The 27,617-nt window shown below is 40.7% G+C and overlaps 1 protein-coding gene and 1 long non-coding RNA gene across 12 annotated transcripts in view; both read right to left on the bottom strand.

The window, feature by feature from the left end:
• Window positions 1–27,617, bottom strand: part of LOC119766572 (26S proteasome regulatory subunit 6A-B-like) — a 323,195-nt gene that overhangs the window by 161,425 nt on the left and 134,153 nt on the right. Inside the window, exons 2-3 of one of the 11 annotated variants that reach the window (XM_038251383.1) lie at window positions 23,605–23,754; window positions 22,364–23,135 (exon numbers count right to left, since the gene is read on the bottom strand). The exons of 8 other annotated variants lie outside the window; for them this stretch is intronic. In XM_038251383.1, coding sequence (XP_038107311.1) covers window positions 22,614–23,135; window positions 23,605–23,661 — 579 coding nt within the window. In that variant the 5' untranslated portion in view covers window positions 23,662–23,754 and the 3' untranslated portion in view covers window positions 22,364–22,613. Of the gene's footprint in view, window positions 1–22,363; window positions 23,136–23,604; window positions 23,755–27,617 lie in introns of those variants that run through there. 2 more of the 11 variants (XM_038251384.1, XM_038251381.1) reach the window with 2 other exon arrangements.
• Window positions 20,744–21,520, bottom strand: LOC119766579. Its single transcript, XR_005276990.1, has 2 exons — window positions 21,385–21,520; window positions 20,744–21,321 (listed from the first exon to the last, which is right to left on the bottom strand). It is a non-coding gene; the product is annotated as an uncharacterized LOC119766579 (long non-coding RNA).

Here is a 27,617-nt window from a genome sequence, read left to right as displayed (position 1 = left end):
TCGGGCTCAAAATTTTTCTGGGGGTTCCTTGGCCAAAATAATTAGACCCGTATTTTTTTGTTTGGCCATTAGGGTGACCTACATCGTGCTAGGGTGGTTCGAAAAATGGCAATTTTCGTCATTTTTCGCAAAAACACTTTTTTCGAAAAATCATATCTCCGCGCCATTTCATCCGATTATAGCTGTCTTAGACGCAAAAGAAAGGTGATGAGTTTGGCTATTTGAGAAAAACAGTAAGAAGTTCCAAAATTCTAGCTTAACTATTGAAAAAGTCGTATGAAAACTTAAAATGGCGTCAAAGAGCCTATGTCTGAAAATATTTTTATCGGATTCCTCGGAAAATTTCACATAACATATCAAAAAATTGGCGATGTCGAACCGTACGTTTCCAAGATATGATTTTTTGAAAATAAAAACTGAGTTTTTCAACGCGCCACGCGCAAAAACAGGAAAATGACGAAATTGGCAAAAAATCAACTTTTTTTGAAAATATTCAATTACAGATTCAATAAATGATTATTGAATATGGACATTCTCTAAAATATTCCGAATATGAGGGATAATTATAACTGCTGCGTTTTTAAAGGTCCAATAAAACAATTTTTTGCTTTTTTTTTTGTTTTTAAAACCGCCTTGAGTCAAAACTCCGGATTCTAAAAACTTAAATTAAACATAATTTGTCAATTAATTATTATTTTTTTACATATCAGTGCATCTCTTCACGTCAATATTTTTTTACATTTAGAACGAGTTAGCTCTTTGTAAGCTCACTCAAGAGTGAACGTATATTTTGGTTCGCCGACTAAATCCATTTTATTGCATACCTACTTTTGTTTGTTTGACCACATTCTTGTTTGTTTTTGCTGCCTGTGCTGTGACTTCGTTTCAAACAGGCAGATGCTTCAACAGGGAAAAACAGCTACCTACTTTGGCTCACTAGCTCACGTGAGCGCAAAACGCTCTGGTGAGCGTGAGCGAGCACGAGTTACCTGATAAAAACTCACGCTCCAGCTGGAGCGAGCACTCCTTCCGTGAGCGCTCGCTCATTCGCAACCCTGGTTTTAACTAAAATTAAATAAGTAACATTCTGTTTGTTTTTTTTGCTTTTGCAATAAAATGTTGCTGTTCCAACATTTATTTGAATTTTGTCTTTTGTTTTTCAAAATCTAACATTCTTTATAATTGAAATTAATTCTTATCATTTTTATATTAAATATTAAACTGAAAAATGGCACAGGAAAACTAAATTATCCAATTCGTTGAAATATAGATTTTTTGTCAAAAATGTATAAAAAGACACTAAATTTAAACTTCTTTCAGTTTTTACTCTCTTTACTACAAATTGATGCTTTTCTGTTTTGAAGATCATGATTAAAATTTATTTTTTAATAAGGCCGATGCAAATATTTAAAAAAGTTTTTGTCCCTCGGCCCTGGCCAAGGTCAAGGGGGGGCAAAAAAATAAAAAAAATATAAAAATTTAAATAACAAGCCATAGTCTTCACATTTAAATGAAAAAAGTGTTTTAAAATGTATTTTACACTAGTTCAGTTGTTTTGCAATCATTCGTTTTCAAAAAATCTAAGATCTGTCAAAAACAAAAATTGTATCGAAAAAAAAGATTTTGCATCGAAAATTTTCAAAAAATCTTAAGATTTTTTAATAAACCCAAACATGCTAAAAATGATTTTAAACGCAGGAGAATGTATTTTAATTTGATTTCAGCTGGTTGCACTTGAATTTTCATTGAAATTTTGAAGTTTATTGTAAAAATATTTGTTTTGCCCCCTGATTTTTCGGGCCAATTTTGAAGGGGGGGGGTGACAAAAACTTTTAAAAATATTTGTACCAGCCTAAATGAGTAAGCAAAAAATATTGGAATTTTTGAGAACAACTGGTAAAAAGCAAATAATTCATACCGAAAAGAAAGATCACTGCAAATATTTTTTTCATTTATGTACAAAAACATATCAAAATGAGTCAAGAAATCAGGGAACAAAACTCTATATTTTTCATAAATTTCAATAGTTTACTGAAATTTGAGAAGTAACGAATTTTAAACAATTCAATATACATTTTTCAACATTTTTAAAACCATTTTGAAATATTTTGTTATAAATTTGAACAACAACGTAAAGAGTGTTTTTTTGTGAGGTGATTTGAATCAAAATTTAGTTTTAATAAATTTTATCATGCCTCATTGATTTTTGATATAAATTGTTGTGTTGGAGAAATTAAGCTTTTGGAAAATTTGCAACGACCAATGAATTTTTGATATTTTTTTATAATCAATGATGATAATACACATTTTTTACAGATATTTTTTTCCTAAAACCAAGAATCTTATATGCAATACTAGTTTATTGATTTGTTTACTTTAAAAGAACCTTTTCAAAATTATATTATGAAAAAATATTGTCTTCTTTTTCAACTTTTGTCAAACATTAGTTCCGGGCCTGCCACTCCATCAGAAAAATCAGATCTGGCCCGCAGGGCCAAAAGGTTGGGCACCCCTGACCTAAAAACACAAAACGTGGGAGGGCGACGGAACGTTGACCATCGTGGGCGGGAAGAGCGTCACGTTGCGCGACGAGGACGGCAAGGTGATTGGGAGCTCCGGGTTGGTAAAGGGGGAGGAGCTGGAGGAGGGTTCGCGGTTGATTGTGGGGAGCAAGGAGGTTGAACTGGTGTAGCCAAGGGTGGAGCGGATTGATGGGGAGGTGGCCAAGGAGAATGATGTGCCGGTGAAGAGGGTTCGATTGGAGGCGAGAAGAGGGTTTAGGTATAACAAGTTTAAGGTTCCGGTTGTGGCGGTGAGCGTTCCGTACTGCGTGGCTAAGGATTTGTGGTCTCACCAGCGGGAAGGGTGGAGCGGATTGATGGGGAGGTGGCCAAGGAGAATGATGTGCCGGTGAAGAGGGTTCGATTGGAGGCGAGAAGAGGGTTTAGGTATAACAAGTTTAAGGTTCCGGTTGTGGCGGTGAGCGTTCCGTACTGCGTGGCTAAGGATATGTGGTCTCACCAGCGGGAAGGGATGAGCTTTCTGTACGAATGCGTTTAGGGAATGTGTTTGTGCACTGATTCGCCGGATTGTAGGTGGCTTAAAGTGATCGTTCAATTTCTTTCCGCGGTTCTAGTCGTGATCAAAAACTACTAAAAAAGTACGGCTTGGGTAGTACAAAAAGGCGCGACGAGATGTGCACTTGACTTTATTGTTCGCGATAGAGTTCTCGATGTACTCTCCTCGATAGGCTTTATTGGAATGATAGATTTCTTAAAACAAAAGGGCCGCAGGCCAATTATGTAGGCTAATGTGTGCTAATTAGTGTGTGCGTGATCGCGATCATTGATCGATTTGTTGGACACGAGAAAATTTGGTTGGTCACATTTGACCTGCGCCTTAACATTCCGCCCACCATTGAAATGCAAGTTTCAATCGAAGATCTAATCTGGTGGTGGGGGACGACTAAACTAACACCTAAACGTGATCTAACATCTACTTAATCTAAACACAAATCAATTTTCAATAAATTCACAATCTTCTGGCGATGATCTGGAACGCAGCTTCTCCTCGGCCAACGGTTGTGGGTAGAAAAGCCGGAGACGTCACAGGTTCCACGACTAACGGCTGGGGGTTGAATGGTCGGAACTCTCGAAGATGTCGATGTCCCGTTCGAGCACTTTTCCGCAGTGCAGTTGGATTTCCTAGCGATACGAAGCACGACTTTAGGTCGGGTAGAGCGGTCCAGAAACAAAATTAGATACTTAACTTGTGAGAGGACCAATAGGCCCCCTCACATCCAAACAATGCGTTGTTTGCTGGCACCGCGAACGTCAGCAGCTGGGCAGATCAGGAAGATCTGGCAGATCGGGCAGCTTGAGCAGGTCGAACAGGTCGGTTGAGCCGGTGGGGCAGGTCAGGCAAGTCGAGCAGGTCCAGCAGGCTGGCTGGACTGGTTGGGCAGGTCGAGCAAGTCGCGCAGGTCGGGCAGGCCATCTAGAGATACGAAACACGACTTCAGGGCGAGAAGGCACGGTCCAGAAAATGAATTAGAAACTTAACTTGTGAGAGGGTCAACAGACCCCCTCCCAATCCAACAATGCAGGGTTTTCTGGCACCGCGAACAACACGAACAAATCAGCAGGGCAGGGCAGTTGGTACGAGGTCCTACAGAGACGAGGCAGGACTTTAGGTCGGTAGGAGTGGTCCAGAAAAAAGGTAGATACTTAACTTGTGAGAGGACCATCAGGCCCCCTCCACATCCAACAAAGCGTTCTTTTCTGGAACCACGAACGACAGGAACTACTGTGAGTCCTGAGCCGGCTGCTGATTGTCGTCGATCGGTAGGACGCAGAGCCGAGTGACGGCACGCGTGTAGACGCCGTCCGGTGTGCGAAGCTTGACGACACGAACATGCCCGTCTTTGCCGGGGAAGATCTCGATGACTCTGCCAATGCGCCACTTCTGCGGCGGAAGATTGTCCTCCTTTACCAGGACCATTGTCCCGATGCGAATGTTGTCCCTTTCGTGTGTCCACCGAGTGCGCTGCTGAAGGCCGGAGAGGTATTCCGTGGACCAGCGTTTCCAAAGACGACGAAGGTACTCTTGGATCATCTGCCACTGAGACAGGCGGTTCGTAGCAATCTCCTCATACGAAGGTTACGGTATGGCGATCAGCGGTCTGTGCACCAGGAAGTGTCCCGGTGTTAGAACGTCCAGATCGTCCGGGTTGTTGGAGATCGGCGTAAGTGGCCGCGAGTTCAAGCAGGCTTCAGCTTGGGCGAGAAAGGTGGACATCTGCTCAGCAGTCAGATTTGCGTTGCCGACAGTACGGCGGAGATGGTTCTTGAGGGACATGACGCCCGCTTCCCAGATGCCTCCGAAGTGTGGCGTCCGAGGAGGGATGAATTGGAACTGGATACCATCGGCCGAACAGCTGCGCACGACCTGATCCTGTGCTTGCTGAGTTTTGAGCAGCCGCACGAACTCGTTCAGCGTGCACCGTGCACCGACGAAATTCGTGCCGTTGTCGCTAAACAGCGTTTTCGGCACTCCGCGACGGGCCGCAAATCTCTTCAGAGCGGCGATGAATGAGTAGGCAGAAAGGTCGCCAACAAGTTCAAGATGAACTGCCTTGGCGAGTTCAAGATGAACAAACGAATACGGCCACAAAACACTTCTGTGGGGCGGCCTTGCGATGTGGTGGTCGTAGGTAGAAAGGCCCGCAGAAATCAACACCAGAGTTCAAAAACGGCAGGATTGGCAAGACCCACACAGCTGTTAGATCCCCCATGATTTGGTCCGATGTGCGAGGTTTGCAGCGAAAACAGTCAACGCACTCATGGACAACTTTTCGAGCCAGGTCACGAGCGCGAAGTGGCCAGAACTTGGCCCGTACAGCGGCGATCAACAACTGAGGCCCAGCGTGTAGGTACTTGAGAAGGTTGTAGCACATGATCATCAGTGTGAAAGGGTGTTTGTTGTCCAAGATGATCGGGTGTTTGCGATCGTAGGGCACATCAGCGTGTTGTAGACGACCACGCGTACGAAGAATACCATCCACAAGTATTGGTGACAACGACTTGAGTCTGGAGGTGGATTCTACTTGACCTGTGGTGCGAATGGCGTGCAAATCTTTTGGGAACGATTCTTGTTGGGCAAGTTTGGCGAGGCACAGGAAAGATTCGTTCAGTTCCGCAGTCGAGAGAGGTCCAACTCTGCGGTTCGATCGGATGCACCCACGAGCGTTGTAGGAAAACCTTCTGTAGTAGGCTACCTTTCGAATCAGCTCGGAAAGCGACGAAGTGACACCAAAAATGCTCGTTTCAGCCACAGCAAGCAGGGCGACGGAAGGTCGTTCTTCCAGCTGTTCCTTGTCGAAAAGGTCGTCCGAAGTACGCACGATGCAGGGCCAGAATCTGCTACTCTGCCTCAGCCACGATGGTCCTTGCTACCACCACATACAGTCGATGAGCTGGGTAGCGGTCATTCCCCGAGAGATCACATCAGCAGGGTTGTCCACTCCAGGTACGAGCAGCAACACGTGTCCAGCAGTGATCTCCTGAATCTCCGAAACTCGATTGGCCACGAATTTCTTCCAGCGGGAGGGTGATGCGGCTAGCCAGTGGAGGACTATCATTGAATCCGTCCAGAAGAAAACTCGGATGTTTGGTGGGAGATTGGGTGCGATCTTTTCGTACAAATGAGCAGCGAGTAGTGCGCCGCACAGTTCGAGGCGAGGGAGATTGATTTGCTTACTTAGGGAGACGACTCTTGACTTGGCAGTTAGTGGGTTGACCGAGACTGTTCCATTGCCCGATTCGGTGCGCAAGTACGCACACGCTCCGTAGCCAAGTTCTGATGCATCACAGAAGATGTGCAGCTGCGTTTCGACAGGTTGTGAGTCAGGTGCCGCCCACCGTGGAACCGTAAACGTATTTAGAGCGTCCATATCCGTGCGAAACTCCTTCCAGTATTGCTGCTGTTTTTCGCTCAGAATACGGTCCCAGGCGACCTTGGCCTTCCACAGCTGTTGTACGAAGGTCTTAGAGCGCAAGATAACCGGTCCAACTAAGCCTTGCAAGTCGAACAACCGAGTGGTATCTGCACGCACAGAAATTTTGTGAGTTCTATAATTACTTATTATCAATCCTACAAATATTTTGTCAGTTCGACAAACACGATTGTTGATTTTACTTCGATTTTTATTGACGTGTACTAAAAATTGAGAGTGTACGTATTTTTTTCAACGTCACCGAATACCAAGATGGCCGAAAACAGAAAAAAGGAGGCGAATGGATTTCTTCGTGTTGATTTGCCGGGTTCGGCCAGTCCATAAGTATTTATAGCCTTTTGTATTGGTTCTAAGTATAATGTATTTATCTTTCCATACCAATCAGGGACGGTGGCCAATCAAACTAGGAAAAAAAACTAGGTCCAGTTCCGGACAACGTTCCGGCTTTCCTGGTAATTTCAGGTAAGAATGAATTCTATGCTTTTTTTATTTTCTTTTAGGAACAACCGAACAAATAGGGTACGTTATCCATTAGTGGACCCCTTTCCTATAGTGGACCCTCTGAAGGGTTTTTGATGAAAAATTCAATAAAATCACAATTTTAAGCGTGTTGTTCCCGGATAAACGAAAACTATATCGATTGTAGTGTGGAACTTAAAAAAACCTTATGAGTTATGGTCACCATTTGAATTAATGTTATTTGGCGGACCTTGATAATATTTGTCAAATGGTCACCATAAGTAATAGAGTTATTTTAATGTTTGTAATGGTAAACAATTTTCTTGATGACTTGGGGTTCGTCCGTGGCATTCGTCGAGGTCGGTTCGCTAAGGTTGCGTGCGCGTTTTTCAAGGAATAAAAATGTGTTTTGCGGCAATATTTCTGTGGTGATTGAGCTTACCGGGCGCGAAGGTTTTCGAGGAGTGTTGTGATGGCCAAGGGTCGTCGGTTCCCGGTGGTAAATTGGGAGAAAACCGAATTTCCTGGCCGTCATTTTAAGATTTGCTTGGTTCCGCATGCCAATTTTCGGAGCGTGGTTTCATTGTGTGCGTGAACGCGGTTCTGTTGGGCCACAAAGTCGGGTCTATGTCCTTGTATGTGTGAGGTTCTACCGGCACCGCTTGCTGGGAGCTGCGCAAGTGTGCTGATGTGGTAGTGTGTGTACGCATCCAAGAATAGGGGAGAGTGGTATCTTCTTGGGAACCAATTTAGGAAAAAAGTTTTAAAGGGCAACGAAAGAAAGAGGAAACAAAAATATTCAGAACACTGCACTGCGAAAGGTGCACAAGGTGGATGTGTGTGTTCTTTTGTGTGCTTCTTGGTAAGAAGATGACAGCAAAATCCCCGATGGGCGACTGTAGTGATATACTGAGGAAAATCTTGACAAAAGACAGCCTGAGAGGCTTGCTCTCGCGATGTTGTGGAAGCAGTTGCTGTATGCGTCGACAACATCATCACCACCATCCGTCACTGGCAGCGTCACACACGTCGTGTTCGTGGTGTTTGCGAGAGTCCGGTGGCATGAGAGGAGCACACGGGCATCAGCGGATGAGGTTGGCCAAGGGAAACACCAAGTTTGAGGTAGGCTCGTTTATTTTTCAGAACATGTGTGAGTGCGCCCAGCACTAGTGCTTTAACAAGGTGAGTTCTTAAAATTTTGTTTTGATTTCGTTAGGCAACAACCCCAATTGACAGATTATTTTTTACTTTGATTACTGTAAAATAATAATTTAAGTTTAAGTTAACCCCTCATCCTTAACCTTAGCTATCCCCTCATCTTAAAAATGTTTATGCTTATTGATTTAATTTGAATATTTCTTCAACAGGGAGCGAGTTGTGGCGCTATAACCACGGCAAATAGTGTCCAGGGCATTTGTGGAAATACAATGTCCCATCCCCGAGGGTCCCGGAGCACCAAAACTTCTTAGCATGGTGCTCCCAACGATTTATTGCTCTAACAAACAGGAACGTGAGCGGGGGATCCCCACGTTTCTTCCTCCCCTGTAGATTCAGAACTGTATTGCTGTTTGAACATTCGTGTTCAAACTCAATCCAATTCAACGAATCATCTTTGCGGTTAACTTTACGCAGTTGGCCTGGCCGCTTTAACGTTTGTGATGTTTCAAAACAATTTATTGCAATGGGGCACTGCAATTGTTAATAATGACAAGAGGATGCTAGGCGTTAATCAACCTAAGACATTTTCCAGGATGCCCTCGAAAGACTGGCTGCGCTAGGGTTAGATTAGATTAGATTAGATTAGATTAGATTAGTAAACAATTTTCTTGATGACTTTAAAAAACTATTTGAGGATGTTTACTCAAATGGTTACCCTAAATCATAAGGTGATTTTTAAGTTCAAATGGTTCATATTGATTCACGATTACCATATAGAAACATTAAATACCCATTTTAAAAATAGTTAGAATTTGCTAAAAGCGTTTACCAAATTTGACTATGTTTTGTTTTCAAATGAAAGAATCAAACTTTTTTGTCTGTAGCTTCATAAGGGTTTGGGTTTGTGCTGGAGTCGGATTTGGGCAACTTCCGGAACAAGATTTTGTCTGACTAAGTTGCCGGAAAAGTGTACGATCTACTCAACGATGGTGGGGCTGATAAAAGCGAAGAATTACAACTTTGGCGGAGATTTTGTGAACCATATGGTAAAGGCATTCACTATACACCAAGTTATGTGGACATCATTTGGCTTACTTGCCCCTGAATTTTACCCACATTTGAGCTGCCAAAGAAAGCCAATCCGAAGTTTGCCAATTTTAATTGACAGAATCTAAACCTACCTACAAAAAAAGAAAACAAACTGAGGAGCTCAAGAACAAAAAGGCTCGAAAATGTCGGTTCCTTTTGATGCGCTACAATTCCTTTGAGTTTCGTTGACGATGCAATTTTAAGCATATCATGTTTGTGATAATTGTTACTTTATTTCAATTGTATGAGCGAATCATTTTTCAACAGTTGATAATTTTGGATTTACGGCATATTTGCGAGAGCAGGTAACGAGCGTAGCGAGAGAAGAGAAACGAAAGAGCGCGCCAGACAGAGTATTATTACTCTGCTTTGCGCGCTCTCTCGTTTCTCTTCTCTCGCTATGCTCGTTACCTGCACTCGTTGCAGGCTGGCGCAGGCAAAAACAGTCTGAAGTGAAACGTTTGTGCGGCTGGTTGTTGTCTACGTTTTGTTCGCAGGTATAATTTTCAAACAAATCATTTGATTTACCAGATACTTTGTTTACATTTTTCTTGTTGGAGGAAAAAGGTCGCTTCCACGCGAAAATTAACTTTATTTTTACCATTACACAAATGGTAATCTGACGAAACGTTGTTCGGAGATTTTTAAGGTTACCGTTGCTAACCACCCTCATCTCAGATGGTCGAACTTTATGAAAAATGGTAGGGTACCATTTCCGATATGGTATTTTAAAGGTTTTCCTACCATTTTTCTAATAGTGGTTACGATTTCTGAAATGGTAAGAAAACCATTTAACAAAAAGTTTTTTTAAGGTTCTCGTTTATGCGGGAATTGTCTACAAATCTTTTATTTGGAATATTCAGCATCATTTAGAACAATGTTGACTGACATTGAATTGTCCTTTTCACCAAAATAAGTGTTTTGAGTTCGACATCTGAAATCAGCCATGGCCACTAGCATTTTCGCAACAAAACTGCATTTATATTTTATGATTAAATTAACCATCCAATCATTTTTTGACTGATTATTTAACTTTAGCAAGTCGAAGTAATGTAAGTTTAAGGATCTTTACTAAAATAAAGCGAAGAAATGCAATTTTTGAGCAAAAATTAAGGGGGTCCAATATAGGACAACGAAAATCCAAACTTTTCCAAAAGTGGACCCCTGTTAATAAAACCTTCAAAAATGATGAAAACTGTGTATTTTAAGCAAAAGTTTCTCTAAAACATGCAATAAATGCTTGTTGTTATCAACCTAAACGCATATTTTTCCAATTACGAGTATAAATATAGCTGTTTTCATGTTAAAAGTACCAAAAATGCTGAAGCCGTAAGAATTTATAATTAATCAAAACTATAGTTAATTGTACTTAACTGAAGCATCATAATTGCAGTTTGAAATGATATTTTGTAATAATAAATCAATAACAAAACATTTTTTCACAATAAACATGCGTGGTTTTATCAGCAACTGTAAACAATTCTATTGTTTAGTTTCGGTCAACCATTTATGTAATTAATATGGAAAAATTTGCATCAAGATTACTTTTTTCAAATTATTTTTATGTTTACAGTGGTTTTTGAAACGTTTTCTCTGATCTTTTTCGGAAATAAATGTGTTTAAATGTCTGTTAGGTTTTTTGTTGTTTAAAGCCAAATTGGTTAACAAAAAATATTTGTTTATGATGAAAAGTGAGCAAAATCCATCTTTTATTCATTATATCTATCATAAGACCTACACCATGCATCAAAACATCAAATATCGGTAAAATTTGGTATAAAAATAACAGTTTGCCTATAGTGGACCCGGGTCCACAATCGGATTATGGACCCGGGTCCACTATAGGAAAAGGGGTCCATAACAGGCAAAAAAAACTTTTTTTTTTCAATTGGCTATTTTTCTGCTCAAAAACAAATAACTGATGAAACAAATAGTCAAAATTGTTCAAAAGACTTCAGATTTCTTTGTTTTGTACAAAGGGTTATGAAAAAGTGCTTAAAATATTGAAAATTTGTGAAAAATGTGCTTCGGCTCTACTAGGGGGTCCACTAATGGTTAAAATACCCTAAGTTGATTGACAAGTGATAAAAATATTTTAAATTTTATTTTCAGTATATTCCCAAAATGATCCCACAGTGACGACAGCCATGGATTATCCAGGGTTCCCCAGGGAGCTGCTAGAAAATAGGGTTTAATACGAGGATAAAGAAGTGATTGACCGAGTCGATTTTCATGAAGAATGTAAGTTTGAGTAGTATATTGTAAAAAATAAAATATAAACAAACTTAGAAACAATATTTCGTTTTAATAAAATAAAAAAGAAGAAGAAAACGGAAAACCAGAAAAGCAATTTGATAAAATGGATTCTTCTTTTGATAAACATGTTTGTTGATCCACCACTCATGATTGTTGTTAGAGTAAAAGTGTCACGTTAGAGCATTGACAAACATGTTTATTAGAACCACAAAATTTGTTAGGTTGAATTTGACAAACATGTTTACTGGCCCTGAGATGACAATCCTGTTTGTGGGATGCACCCAACATTTTGCTAGGTTTACAATCGGATTTTTCTGCGTGTGATACAACCAGACGTTTGGTGATTGGCACTCGAACGTCCCAAATTGGAACCTTGAACAGGAACACATCGTCCGCTAGTTGCCACAGCAGTCCCAAGGTCTTGATCGGCGCCGACGACGAATCTAATTCGAACTCACTGCGGTTTTCGCGAAGTTCAGCCGGGATGTTTTGGATGATTGTGGAGCTGTTAGAAGCCCACTTACACAACTTAAAGCCGGCCGACCCGAGAAGCTCAATAAGCTGACGGCTGAGTTCAATCCCTTCTCTTGCCGTTGCCACCCCGCAAAGTAGATCATCCATGTAAAAGTCGATTGCTAACACCTTTGCCGCCTCAGGGAATCTGTGCTCTTCTTCCAGAGCGAGTTGTTTCAAACAGCGGGTGGCGAGAAAGGGTGCGGACGCAGTGCCGTACGTTACCGTCCGAAGCTCGTACGTCTGTAGTGGTTCAGTAGGACTTTCTCGATACAAAATTCGCTGGAGATGCCGATCGTCGGGATGTACTAACACCTGTCTGTACATCTTTTCTATGTCTGCTACCAACACGAACGGCTCGAGGCGAAAGCGTAAGATCAGGCTGAACAAGTCGTCTTGTACAACAGGTCCAACTGCGAGGGCATCGTTCAGGGAGATACCTGTGTCAGTCGCACACGAAGCATCGAAGACGACGCGTAGTTTGGTAGTGGTGCTCTCCGGTCGTTCGATACAGTGGTGTGGCATGTAGTACGGTTTAGCTTGGGCTGTAAGAGCATCGTTACAAGGATCAACTACCGACATGTGCCCAAGATCTACGTATTCCCTGATGAATGCTGCGTACGACTCTCCAAGTGTGGGTTTGCTTTGCAATCGACGCTCGATGTAGTGGAATCTACGCTCAGCTATCGCACGTGACTCGCCCAATTTCTCCAATACAGCTTCCTTCTTGGGCAGACGTACGACAAAGCGACCAGTAGAATCCCGAATTGTTGTTTTTGCGAAGTACTCCTCACACTGCTTTTCTTCCACCGAAAGAACGCTCTCTGAATGGCACGACTCTAACTCCCAAAAACGAGCTACTTGTTTCTCCAGATCTGGGTTGCTACAGACCATAGTGAGCGACGATGGTCTGGACGAGGTGCTGCACTTGCTCGACACGATCCAACCAAAGCCGGTCTCCTTGAGAATGGGTAGGTTCGGTCCAAGATCAATGAAACCATTCAGCAAGAGACGGTAGTGAACTTCAGCGCCGATGATCAAGTCTATTTGGTTTGGTTCGAAAAAGCGAGGATCGGCGAGGAACAACGACGATGGTATTGGGTGCGTCCAAGTCTTGGTCTGCACACAGTCCGACGGAGCAATGGGCTTGAACTCCGGCAAAATGTGGAACTTCAGATCAATGGAGTAGTCTGTCCACCGAGAGAGAATCTTGGTCAACGTAGACTGCTTCGAAACAGCTTGACTGGAACCAACACCTTTTAGCGACAGCGGGTCATTCTGCCTGCGAAGAACCAGCTTCTGCGCCAGACGTTCACTCATGAGATTCCGCTCCGAACAGCAATCCAGGAGCGCGCGAGCGAGGTAAGTGTTCCCATGAGAGTCTGCGATCTTGACCACGGCCGTCGAGAGGAAAACAACGTTGGCATTGTTCGGCGTACAAGCAGCTAGCGACAACGAGGGTTGATCGGAGGTAGCATAGCATAGGCGTAGCATAGGCGGAGCGGAGGTTTGCGATTGCGATTGGGAAATTGAGGCTCTACCGGGCTGGGTCTGGAACTGGGCGTTTGTAGTGGAATGCGACAACGTGAGCTCCTGATTTGGTGTGTTTGGTGACCGACGATGGAGCATGGTGTGGTGTCGCTGACCACAAACGCGACATGCTGAGCTAGGACAAGCCCGTGCCAAATGGAAAGGATTGAGGCAATTAAAACAAAGCCCAATTTTCTTGGCTAACTCGTACCTCTGGAAGGGATTCAACTTGAGGAAGGATTCGCATTTGAAAGGAGAGTGGGTGTGTTTTGACAAAATGGACAACTTTTGATCTGGGAGCTTGTTGTTGTCGTGAGCGTAGAACCGAACTTCGTCTTGGGGGTTGGTTTGCTAGCTTCCTGGCGATGCTCCTGCACACGTGGCTTTTTGTTGACCAGTGGCTGAAGCGTGGTTAGGTGATCTTGAAGAAATTTGAGCATCTCCTTGTAATCGGGTACTTCTCGCGACTTGTGGTGGTTCTCCCAGCGGCGTTGTGTGTCCGTGTCCAAACGACTATACAGCAAGTGTGCAAGTATAGGTGACCAGTCGTCGTCCGTCTTGAGTCCGAGCTTCTTCAGCTGCATCAGGTTGCGTTCAAACGAGTCGATAAGGGTGCTTAGTGCTTCGTAGGATTCTCGTTTGATCGGTTCGGTGTCCAACAGGTCGTCCATCAGCGCGCGGGAGATGAGTTTGTTGTTCTCGTACCGCAGTGTCAGCAGGTCCCACGTGACATCAAAGTTGGTTTCATTCACATCCACTCCTTCCACGATTGTGTTGGCACCAAGCTGAACCAACGAGCAAAGGTAATTCAGCTTATCCACACCTGACAGCGACGGGTCCTTGTCGTTCACACTTTTGAACGCGTCACGAAAGCTCATCCATTTAGTTAGATCACCGTCAAAGGATTGGATTTTAAAACATGGGAGTTGAAATCGAGAGGAGAGGCAGGGCGGAGGGGCAAGGGAAGAAGCTTCAGCAGTCGGTTTAACACGCTTCGAGACCAGAAAGTCCTTGAGGTCCAAATAACGATTTTCGAAATCCAATCTGGTCACCTTGTTTGTTTCTCGTGCTTGCTGCTTCTTCTCCTTTGCTTCGGGGTCTTTGGGTTCGCTGGCCGAACTTAAATCTTGTTCATGCTTCGACTCAAGTCTGGCCCGATTTTCCATAAAATCCTTGAAAACCGTTTCCAGTCGCTCCAGACGAGATTCAACCTTCGGTGCGTCTCCTTTCGCATCGAAATTTTCTACGAAATTCTCCAAATTGGCGAGTGAGTCGAAAAGGCCACGCTCAAATTTGAAAAGGTCACGAAGCGACGCCATTTTGTAGAAGTCGCAATCCCACGTTTTATTTGGAAATCCAATGTCCAATTTTCCCAAATTTTTCCCAAAATCGCTAATGTTTCGAATTTCGCATTCAACTTTTAGTTTTTGTAGTAAAAAAGAGCACTTCCCTTCTGGGTGTACTCACGCTACCAGCCTATTGTGCTATACCCGAGCGACGCCGCCGAGCGCGCGTTGTGGAGGATGGCTTGATCTCGTTCGTAGATGCTCCTTCGCTGTGCTCCACGGGCGTCTCGAAGATGCTGCAGGCCGTCGGTGTCCCACGACGAGGCAGGAACAGGTCACGCCGATGCTGGAGATCGACGTCGAAGAGGGCCACAGCAATCAATCAGGAACGTGTTCGGTGATAGCGTCACCAGCAAGATCACTTTTTCGGCGATTGTTACAATCCGGTTACATCACGGTTGTTCCAATCCGGTCCTCGAAGGACCAAAAAAATGTTTGTGCACTGATTCGCCGGATTGTAGGTGGCTTAAAGTGATCGTTTGATTTCTTTCCGCGGTTCTAGTCGCGATCAAAAACTACTAAAAAAGTACGGCTTGGGTAGTACAAAAAGGCGCGACGAGATGTGCACTTGACTTTATTGTTCGCGATAGAGTTCTCGATGTACTCTCCTCGATAGGCTTTATTGGAATGATAGATTTCTTAAAACAAAAGGGCCGCAGGCCAATTATGTAGGCTAATGTGTGCTAATTAGTGTGTGCGTGATCGCGATCATTGATCGATTTGTTGGACACGAGAAAATTTGGTTGGTCACATTTGACCTGCGCCTTAACAGAATGAAACGCAAAGACTCGGAACAGTTTGGAGCAATTTTGGCCGACAAGATGAGACTGGGGAATACGTTGCAGACGTTGGCGTTGATCTACGCTTTGATAAAGCGGGTTCTGATCGTGACTCCGAGCAGTTTGGTGGACAACATCAAGATCGTGGAAGTTCTGGACCCAAAGATTCTGTAACTGCATCAACTCCAAGAAGAAAGACTTTGTCATCGCTCAATGCCATGTCAGACAAATGACAAATTCGGCAAATAATTTGCGGTGCACCTGTTCGCAACCCAACGAGTTGTCGCATGGGGGGGGGGAGATGGGAGAGGAGGGTGCGGTCAATATCGTTTTTTTCATCATATCTAACATACAAAAAAACTGAGTTCACAAATAAAAAGAAATTCCAAGATAAGGGTCAAATAAGTTTAAAACATTCATATACAACAGTTAGATGCGTCTGCACTATGGTACATTGGGTGGCCAAGTTTCAAAAAAGTGACCTTCTCCAAATATTTTATGGTATTTTTTTCTCGAAAGTAAACATTCTAACTAAGAAAAATCCAAATTTTCAAAGCTCTAAGTTTGTTCATTACGGAGATACGCAAGCTGAAAGTCAAAAAATGGAGTAAAAAACAAGCGTTTTTCGTAAAAAGGCTGATTGTTTAATTTTAACATAGCTCAGCCATTTTAAATGTTTTATTAGGACAAATATACATCGTTGGAAAGGTAATGAGATAAGCTTTGAAACTATTAATAGATAAAATGTTGTTTCCAAACCAAAAACTGAAGTTTTCATCGAATAATTGGAGCATTTTTTTGACGAATCATATTTTTTTGTGTTTGTTAATCGAGTACTTTTTTTGCTAACCGATGCTAAACATGAAACTAAGATCACTTGAAAGATTGGATTATAATCTAACATTGCTGAAATTTCCAGCCTGCGATTTTTTGCGTTTTCGGAGATATGCCATTTTGAACATTTACGTTTTATCAAAATTTGCTGCAATCTACATATGCGCCCGTTTATTTCACTTGCTTTGCTACATACTTCGTGGGCATCGTCGCTTCAAAAATCAATACCTGGTTTCAAGAAGTTCGAAATGACTTTATTGGAATTTTCTGTTGCCTACATTCAAAATTGAGTACCTTAGTCAAAATGAGGTATTCGTACCGAAGTTTCTCAAGCGAAACTGGAGAATCTCATGGTATGTTCGTTTGAAAAGCCGGTGCGGCTTTGAGTGCCGCACTCGTCGAGTGCCAGTTTTGGTTCAAACGAACGGTTCAGATTTGCTCTGAGTTTTTATGCTTGTGTGCGTGCTTGGGGTTTTGTTTTGGTTTTAAAAACGTCAGTTTAAATTGAATCGTTGCGAATTTAACATCGAGCTAGAGATAAGTATCAAAAGCAATTATATTTTTATCCTATTAAAATTGTGCATTTTTTTTAACTCAGGTTAGGTCAGAGTAGGCCATTCACCGTTCTACAACATCTTGGCCACAAGATCCGGCGCTCGATCCGGCGCCATTGGTTCTGAAAACAACGATTTCTTCTTCAGTGGCAAACGTTCGTTTTTGCCGGAGTCGATCACGGTCAACCTACCAAGCCGGTGTGGATCACAAGCGGAGGCGATTATTGGTGGCCGCTCGTTGCGGGAACAATGTCATCGTGTGGAAGAATCCCTCACCAACAGAACCTCTTAACTCAAACTCAACGACGTGTATCTGACGGTGTACCGGGTCGGCAACGACGCACCAACAAACCACTCTCTCAAAAAAGACCATCAATCTGCTCGGATGGTCCAAGGCTTGGGCATTGCTTCTAAAGAAACATACTTACTGCATTTCAACATTAGGAGAAGAAATTAATAGTAAAATATATTACTATTAAAATCATGATTGCATTTGGTAACATTTCAAGTGCTTTCATAAATATTCCTATTTTTTAGCAAATCGGTTTTCAAGTTGATTTCACTTCATAGAAAAAATGTTTTTAGTTTTGTGTTCAATATGGAAGAAGTTTGTGTTGAAGCTTTTTTTAAATAACAAATAAATTGTATTAAACTTTCAAATATAATTGTTTATAAAATATTTTCATTTGTAAAATAAAATAATAAATTTTAGACGTAATGTTAGACTTTTATGATTATTTAATGAAATTGTTGGATAAGGTAATTGCCAACGAGTTGAAATAACGCTACGGGGGCGAAAGCCCCTTATGGTTAAAGTTCCATTAATAAAATCAACAAACCTTCAATGCTATCCAAAAGAGGGCAAATAAATTCTAAATTATTTTTAAACTTAAAAAAATCGAAGAACTCTTGCAATTCTAAACAATCCAGAAATTCTACAAAACTGTAGAATTCAAAAAAAATTATAGTTTCTTAAACTTTAATAATTTCAAAACATCGATAAAAAATCTAAATTCCTAAAATTGCTAACATGAATTTCAAAAAATCATAGATAATTATTTCTGAAATCACTACAATTCCGTAAGTTTTAAAAATGACTACAGTTTAATTTTTTTTTTAATTCCTAAAATATCTAAAATACCAAAAACTCGAATTACTAAAATTTCTAATTACCAGAAATTTAAAAATTCTTAAATTTCAGGAATTCATCCAATTGTAACAAAATATCTACAATTCCATTAACACTTTTAATTCCAATAAAAACAGAATTTTCTTCTCTTAAATTCCTGAAATATCTTCAATGCCAAAAAAATACCCAGAAATTTTTAAAACTTCAAAAGTTTTCAGAATATTTGAAAATTATAAAATTTCAAAATTTCTCAAATTCTTTTAATCCTAAGATCACTGGAATTCCTAAAACTCTACAAATAACTGATTTTTTTACAATTCCACTCCCAAATTCCAAAATTCTAAAATACATCAATTCCAAAAATACCTCAAATTCCCAAAATTCCTGAAACTTTGTGGAATTTAAAAAAAATCAAAGTTCATCAAACGATTCAAATATTTTTGAATTAAAATATAAATAAAATCATAAAAAATATATCTTTTTCAATGTTTGGAATTTAAGTAGTTTCAGAAGATTTATAGATTTTAGGAATGATAGGAAATTTAGAAATTTAAAGAATAGGTTTAAAAATTCCTGAATTTTTCATGAAATCTCGAATTGTTAGAAAATTTTAGATATGAAGAATTTTAAATAATCTCGAATCCTTAAATTTTATTTTAATTATTTTTGATGTTTTTTTTTATTTTATAAGTTTTATAAATTTAAGGATTTTCTGGAATTTCTGAATTATAAAAAATAGGAATTTTAAGATCTCAGAAATACAAAAAAAACTCTAAAAGTCCATAATAGATAAAAAAAAACCCAGATTTTTTTTTAAATTTTCAAAATCTAAAAACTCTTCAAATTGCCAAAATTTAAAAAAAAAATTTCAAAATCAAGAAGTTTGAAAATTCTGGAAATTTCTAATTCTGAAATTGCGAAAAAAATCGTTCTTGCTTGAATTCCTGAATATCCTATAATCCCTGAATTTCCATCAATTCCTAGAATTCTTACAACTCTTAATTTCCTTACAGTCCAGATTTTTTTTTTTTGAATACTAAAATTCCAGATATCTGCAAATTCTTACATTCTAGAATATTTTAAAACTCCTAAATTTCAAAATCTGTAAAAACTCCGTAAAACTAAAAAAAAACAATAATTTCTAACAGAAATTTGTTTTCGGGAATCCCATAAATTTCTTTTATTTCAGAAAAATCCAAAAACTTCAACATTTCTAAAAATTCCTAGAGTTTTTAAAGTTAATTTTTTTTCAAATAAAAAAATATATTCAATATTCTTTAAAATAGTACAATTTTCTATATAAATTTATTTTTATAAATTAAAATAGAATATTATACTTTTTCATGAATATTTTTTTTTACATTTTAAATACAATTTTTTTTAAGTCTTTCTGTAATTTTTTCAATTTTATTATTTAGAATTTAAGAATATTAAATATTTCCGGAATTATTTTTTTTAATAACTTTTATCTTTGGATCTTTTATAACCTCCTGTTGTTTCTTCCTTGACTTGATATAAAGTGTTATGCTAACAAGTTGACGTGCCCAATAAAACAACAAATTACAAAAAAAAATACAAATTATAATAGTTAAGAAATTTCAGAGATTTTAGAAATTTCAGGATTTCAAGGAATATAAAAAAAAACTTAGAGAATTTGAGAAAATCTGTGGAATTAAAAAAAAACAGGAAATTCAGAAATCTTAGAACTTTTGAAATTTCTTGATTGCTTTAATTCTTTCAAAATTTATTCAATTTGAGGAAATTGAGAGTTTTGTTTGTTTCCTAATTAAGGATTATCGGAAGTTTTGGGAATTTGGGTAACTTATTTTTTTTTTTATTTCCCACTTTCTGTTTTAGGAATAATATAAATTTTTTTTAAAATTCGGAAATTGAGGAATTTAATAAAAATTAAAAAATCTGGAAAAAAATTAAAAATGTTATAATTTTTTTAAATTTATTTTAATGATTACATTTAAAAACTGTTAATTAACTTTAGGAAATTTTAGGAATTTATATTGTATTGAAATTTCTAGATTTTTTTTAAAATTATTAGTTAACGAATCATTAAGAATTCTAGGAATTTTTAAATTATATTTTTTATGGAAATTTAGAATGTTAAGAGTATATAAGGCTGGCTACTCAAATTGTATTCAAAGCTTTTGTAGAATTTTGTTTCACATTTTTTCTTTCAAGAGGTTTAGGATTTTAGGAATGTTGAATTTTTTTGGATTGTGTAATTTTTTTTTGCGTTTTTGTAATTTCTAGATAATTTTGGAGCTTTGTGTTTTTTTTTAATTCTTGGTCTTTTTAAATGTTTGGATTTTCGTAAATTTATGGAATTTATTAATATTTTTGCCTTGACATTTTTTAATGTTTTGTATTTTCGGCTTTTTTGATCAAATTTTATAATTATAGGTTTGGTTTTGCCATAAAATACTACAGAAGACGGACTTGAATACTTCGCTAGATCGAGTTACTTTTGTCCCGGGACCATAATTGGCTGGTTCATCCCGACTGTGTCCACAGCGGGAAAGTCGACTTTACTATCGCAAAGTATTTCAAGTAGCTTGTAGAATATTTTATTTTCTTCATTTTTTTACTGATCTAATATCACACAATACATTTCACAAAATACACAAAATGTTGCACTTTCTCTGGTTTTATTGGTTAACCTGTTCGTTAAAATCGCCGAGAACGTCCGTGATTATCCTTCGATCGTAGCTCCGCACTCGGCCAGCTCGTCAGCATGTTCGCCATCAGGTTCCAGGTTGGTACCAGCATCAAATTTAGCGGCAGTCCCTGCCGTTCAGCATCAACATGCTTTCCAGGTTCCAGTTCGGAGTGTGTCCTGATGGCATCAGCATCATATTCAGCAATAGTCCCTGCAGGATCATCCACTCAGGCATTCCTTCCGGTTCGAAGAGTTGGTAGGCTTGATGATGCCCTTGTACCGTTGACTTTTGTAATCACTGTGCTGTTTGCATTTTTCCGGAAGGAACGATCGAGTGCCTAGCTGCCCTTCTTGCGAATCTTGACCTGTCGTCGTCCGTCCGGAAGAAATCGTTCCCCAAAACGGCATCGCTTGTATTCCTTCTTGACGTACATCGGCAGAACTTGCTTCTATGGGAAGGTTTCCTCTTCGAACAAAGCGCTTAGCCACCTGAAAGTAATAATGAAAATTAATAAACAACTCAGAATGTGTATGGTGTGTTGTAAAACTTACCCAAATACAATTATTTTCCGATTTGTCCACCAATCGCGAAGTTTCTCCATGCGAATCATTCCTCGAATCGAAAACTTCAACAAAATCAGCTTGTTTTGAATGAACAGCTGATTTTGATGTTTACAAACATCGTTTGTTGGTGTGCGAAACTCGCACGAAACTAGAAAATAATCGAGTGCGGCACTCGCACTTTCAGTTCCAAGATGGCGGTGAAACTCGTGCCGAACTCGAGCGAGTTTCTTCAAAAAAACACTTTGACAGCTCTGAGTGCGGCACTCAGTGCCGAACTAGCCATCAAACGAACGTACCATCAGTTTGATACCGAAAAAAGTATTCAGCAAAATGTTGACTTAGCATGATGAATTTCTGCGATCAATCCATGAAACTGATCCACATTTAAGTTCTATGTTGGTTAGTACAAAACATCATAAAAAGTACCTTTAACATATCCTGAAGCTGTCACAAACTCTATAATCAAATGAATTTTAAGAATATGGTTTGTATTTTATCGTTTTACTTCATAATTAATATTTTGGATAAAATTATTTTTCTGTTATTTGATTTAACAATTAAAATATTCGCAATTTATGCCCATAAGGGTGGGAGGGGAGGGGGTGGTCTCAAGTTATACGGCATGGACTCACAAAAAGAAACACAGCAGGAAATAATAAATATTTGACTTAAAATGAATTTATTACGCTTAACAAAAATTTGTTGGTTGGGGAGGAGGAGAGGGGGGGGTGAAAGAAAGAGGAGGGAGGGGTTGTGTTCTTAAAGTGGGGGGGGGGGAGCTTATCCATAATTTAATAATATAAACTTGCAATATAATATATATGCAATTCTGTTTCACTTGCAAATGTATGAAAAGACTATTTATTATAAACAATCAACTATTGAAAAACATGAAAAGTCATAAAAATCGACGTATATCATTTCAATACCATACAATTACCTAAATTTGTATCAAAAAAACATTTAAAAAGCAAAAAAATAATTTGGCCGCCTGTTTGTATGGAGATGGCCCATAGTGGTCTGCAGCGTAGATGCTTGCAGGAAGTAACCACCGGGGACTTTGCGCCAGTGCGTACGCGTCCCAGACAAACTTGGAACCGTCTCCGATGAACATCTGCACCAGCTACAGGCCGGCCAGCTTCAGGAAGATCGACTTTGGTGGATGAATTCTCAGGTTCTTGAACTTGTCCTTGTGCGTCATCGACAGCACGACGGCCTCAATCAATTTCTGGATTTGCCTGTCCAACCCGCCAATGTCCGAATACTGCTCGGTCGGCCGGAAGTGTCTTCAGGATGAGGTACGAGTCCTTATTTACGCCCACCAAATCACCCGGCTTGAGTTTCTCCGGATCAACCAGGCCAAACACGGGCAAAAAGTACGTCTGCTGTGTCGAAGTCTTGATGACGGTGCGCTTGCCCTTCCGCTTGGTGTATAGCACCACCACCGCCCCGTCGTCCTCCGTCTCCTGAGGGTCCACGTCCAGCAGCTCGAATGACTTGTCCTCCTGGGTTACCACCATCTCGCTTGCTGGTGCCTTACTGAGTCCGGAACCCGCACTAAATTCAACACAAAACAATGGAAAATACGGATTTACTACGACGAAGCTGCTGGTCCATGGAATTCCAGATGATAATAGAGCGCCAGCGAATCTCCCGGCCGGGAAATGTAATAGAAACAGATTGATTTTTTTGTTGTTTGTAAACAGTGCGCGCGATTGCGATGACAACTGTGAAAAACACTGAAATTAAATTCATAGAGGAATGGGGTATGCACGTAAATATGGATGCACATACGGATTAACTTATGAAATAAATGCAATATATTTGGAGTGACCACCTCGTGAACTAACCACATCGGCGTTATCAATTTCGTGAAATCTCCCCTTCGATCATGGACGTTCTACACTCAAACCCCGATGGTTTGACACCAACTGTTGTCAAACGAACGAGGTCACTTTTTAGTTTGACACCCCTTTTACACGGAGTTCACACACACTACCAAACGTTTCTTTTGATAGTGTGTGTGAGCGCCGTATGAAAAGTGTCAGTTCGTCACTTTTTAGTTTGACTTTGACCAACCAACGGGGTACAAACTAAAAAAGTGTCAAACGAAAAAGTGACCAACCACCGTGGGTTGAGTGTATAACTTATGTACATCATTGAACAAACAGCATTGAAAAACGTGTGTAAATATTCAAACTAAAATACGTTGAAAAGAGCTAGGGTGTGCAACATCCGCCTAGATAGCGCCACTTCCAAAATCATGATGGCCTACAGTGGCGGAACGTTGGACCATCCAATCACTGCACAAAACAGTCCGAATGAACGACATCAGAGGTGAGGTGTGAAAGAGAGAGACTGAAACAGACGAAAATAAAAACATTTCTTACTCGCTCAACCAGAACAACCATCACAAATCAGCGGAGAAAAAACCACTGTCAGTTGGTGGCTTAGACTCATCGTGATTTCTCGATTAAATTTTCAAAAGGCCCTATCTGCATAGGAAACCCATGAGGGATAGGTTGTTTTGAAAATTTAATCTAGCACCTGCAACTGTTGATTTTTTCAGTCTTTATCGAAATTTTTCGAAAGAGTTGAAAAAACAAAATGAGGATTAATGTTGCGATTACTATAAAAGAGAATCACTCCTTCTGAAAATGTAGGTTGGCCTAAAGGTTGACATTTTTCGGGCCACTTCGGTGTCTAAAGCAAACCTACAATTCTTCAGAATTCGCCGTGGTTACTGGTCATATAGGAGGAACCTGCCCCAGCAGAGTCTGACGGAGCAAATACCACAGAGTTAATTTAGGTATCATGCAAAGTACAAGCATTTGTTGGTTTGAAAACAGCTGCGGAAAGCTACCTCCTAATTGGGCGAATGGATAAAGGTTGGATAAAGGCTCAGAAAACTCCACTCAACGGTGGCATCCTCAAGCTACTGGCATTACGTCTCAAACAAACATCTACCTTTCACTCAAAAAAATCAACTCTTCCCCACTCGGTCAGCTGAGTCGATAACGTGGTAATCAAAAATAGCTCAGAAGAGGGGTGGACAAAAAAGAGAGAGCAACATTTTAGATTCTCTCTTTTTTTTTGACATTTTGTGCAAAGTTGGATCAACAACAGTAGAGGCTAGCTGGAAATCAGAAATATAAAGTCCAAAACCGACTGCAAATCAGCTGTAAAAGTGCTTTTAGTGCATATATCTAAACTTGTTAGCAATAATCCACAGCTGGTAAAGCACTTGTAGTGCTGAACACTGACTTGTTTTAGTGCTGTTTGGTTACTTGGGTAGTTATCAGGAATTATACTGATATTTAACGAGGTAAACATTTATTTTCTTTCGAAATGTTAGAGCCATTTTATATTGTTAAGTCAAGTACAAACAAACAAACAAACAAACAAACAAACAAACAAACAAACAAATAAATTCAACTTTAATTTCTTCAATCATTCATTAAGTCTCTATTTTATTATGGATATCGATCATCATGACTTCATTCGACGCGCATCAGCAAAAACTATGAGTTCTGATATGTTTAAGCATGATTGAAACATGACATCTCTTGTATATATCCGTTTGAACCGTTTGTGCAAGAGGCATACCATAGAAACAAGTCAAAACTTCAAGATTCTGAAACCGGATCCTACACAGTAAAAAATAATTAAAATTTGGAAGCTGTTATTTTGGAAGGTTGAATATTACCTCTTTCATTTGTTATTTGTTATTTTTATTTTATTGTCCATCCGACATTTATGTCTTAATGGACTGGGTGGTAAAAGCCCGTTCGAGTTGGATCGCTAAATTCGCCACTCTCGAATAGGCATAAAACCCACCGTCTTTTAAACATGGTCAATACATTTCACGAGATACAATATAAACTTAGATCTAAACAAAAATAGTACGGCGTAAGTTAGAAATAAAGGAATCTACAGACATCGAGTAATCAAATAAATCGTCAAAATCATTGAAAACGTCACACATCGCCCGGATAGGTTCCTGCTGTCCATATTGAGTACGATGAAAGTCTAGGCGGAGTGCGTTCCACGTTCTGAGCGGCCGCGGGATGACGTTGAAGTTGATCCTGGCGAGGATGTTAGGAGCGTCGATGGCACCTAATAACAGTTTCCCCAAGAAAGCCGCCCGCAAGAACTGCCTTCTCTTAGAGAATGTTTCCATCCCTAGAGCCTCACAGCGTTGTTCGTAGGATGGCGCTACAGCTTGATCAGGCCATGAGTGGAAGCGCATTGCGAATCTTGTGAACTTCCTCTGTGCCGACTCGATTCTAGTCACCCATTCATCAGTGTGCGGGCTCCAAGCCACCACAGCAGTCTCGAGGTGAGAACGAACGAGTGCGTAGTAAAGAGCTCGTAGGCAGGCAGGATCACGAAACTACTACGTTGTGAATTGGCTGGTAAATCTTTAGGTCGTCGGCGTAGAGAATTCTGCTTCCGGGTGGGAGCACAAAGGTAACGTCGTTGTAGTAGACAGAGAAGAAGCTTGGTCCTATATTACTCCCTTGAGGAACGCCAGACGTCATACAGAACGGAACTGATTCGGAAGCACCGATTTTGACCGAGAGTGTATTGCCAGTCAGGTACGATGCAACCCAGTTGACGACTTTGCATGAAACGCCAAGGTGGTCGAGCTTGGCGAGTAAGATGCGGTGGTCGATCCTGTCGAACGCAGCCTTAAGGTCGGTGTAAACAACATCCACTTGTCCTCCGCCTTCCATGTTTCGTTTGCAGAATGAGATGAAGTCGACTAAGTTTGTACTTGTCGAGCGTCCCGAAAAGAACCCGTGCTGTGCTGTTGAGATGTAACCCTTCGTTGCGTTTATCAGGAACGTGTTTACGATGATTTCCATCAGTTTGGAACCGGCACAAAGAGATGTTATTCCCCGGTAATTGGAAACGTCCCGCTTATCCCCTTTCTTAAAGATTGGGAACATGTACGATGATTTCCAGCAATTTGGGAAGGTTTCGGATTGTATGGACAGATTGAAAATTCGCTGCAACGGTTTTGTGACGGTGACAGCACAGGATTTCAGCACAATTGATGGGATTCCGTCAGGTCAGCTTTGCGATCGCCATTCGTACGTCCTCCTCCGTGATTGGTACAGCGCTCAGGTGAAGTGCGTCTGCGGGGACAGCGCGGAGTGCGCTGCGCACTTGATCCGGAGTTGCAGGCGATGGACGAAATACGCTCAAAAAGTGCACGTCTCCTCCGTGGAAGTAGAGTTAGCTTCGCCGAGGAACATTTTAGCTGGGAGCCCGGTTTCTTTGCGTTTCTCGTTCACAAAAGACCAGAAAAGTTTTGGATTACGTTTCAGATTCTCTTGAGTACGGCGAACATGGATTCCATAACGGTGTCTTTTGTAGTGCGTGTAACGTTTGCTGGCGAGACGGAAGGCGCGATGGGTTACAGGATTCCGTCTAGCTGAATACTTCCTCAAAGCAGCGGCACGCCGTCGTTTCAGTTTTTTCATGCGATCATTGGACCAGGGAGGTTTCCGAGGGGGTGCACGAGTTGGAACGTGATCTCTGAAGGCGGTTTTCAGTGTAGAGTTGAAGAATGCCACAGCTTCATCCACATTCTGCATTTCATTGAGGGCATTCCAGTTTACTCCGAGAAGTGCGCGATTGAGGGCGGGAAAATCCGCCTTATAGAAGTTGTAAGATCGGGTATCAGGTTCGTCGATGAACGGCACTGGCATCCTCAGCGAAACAGTTACCTCCAGTGGGGGATGTGGCGGGTCGATTCTAAGCAGCGCTTCCGGGGCCTCAGCGACAGAGCAGTAGTTTACAGAATCGTCATCTATGAGCACCAAATCAAGTGTGCGATTTAAGTTGTTGCTAACATCATTCAACTGTTTCATTCCAAGCAGTGCCATGCCGTCGAGTAGTGTAGAACTGGAAAGCGGATAAAATGCAGACGAAGAACTGGGGTGCGCGTGTCTCGAGTTGAATTTTGTCCAAGTTATTTTAGGTTGGTTGTAATCGCCGAGAAGCAGGTGCAAATCGTTCGGACGCATCGCTTCGGCCACAGCGGAGGCCGAGTTAAAGTGCGACTCAATAACTGCTGAATTTCTGGCAAGATCCGGGCTGATGTATACGGAGCCGACGTACAGCTTCTGATCTGCGACGCCATTGATGACAACCCAAAGCTGTTCGAGGCTGCTAGCATCCGTCGGAACAGGAAATTCGGTTGAATCAAACTT

The sequence above is a fragment of the Culex quinquefasciatus genome, chromosome 2, assembly GCF_015732765.1.
Source record: "Culex quinquefasciatus strain JHB chromosome 2, VPISU_Cqui_1.0_pri_paternal, whole genome shotgun sequence".
NCBI classification, from domain to species: Eukaryota; Metazoa; Arthropoda; class Insecta; order Diptera; family Culicidae; genus Culex; species Culex quinquefasciatus.
The sequence above is the reverse complement of the archived record's forward strand: the minus strand, read 5'-3'. Positions and strand labels throughout refer to the sequence as shown.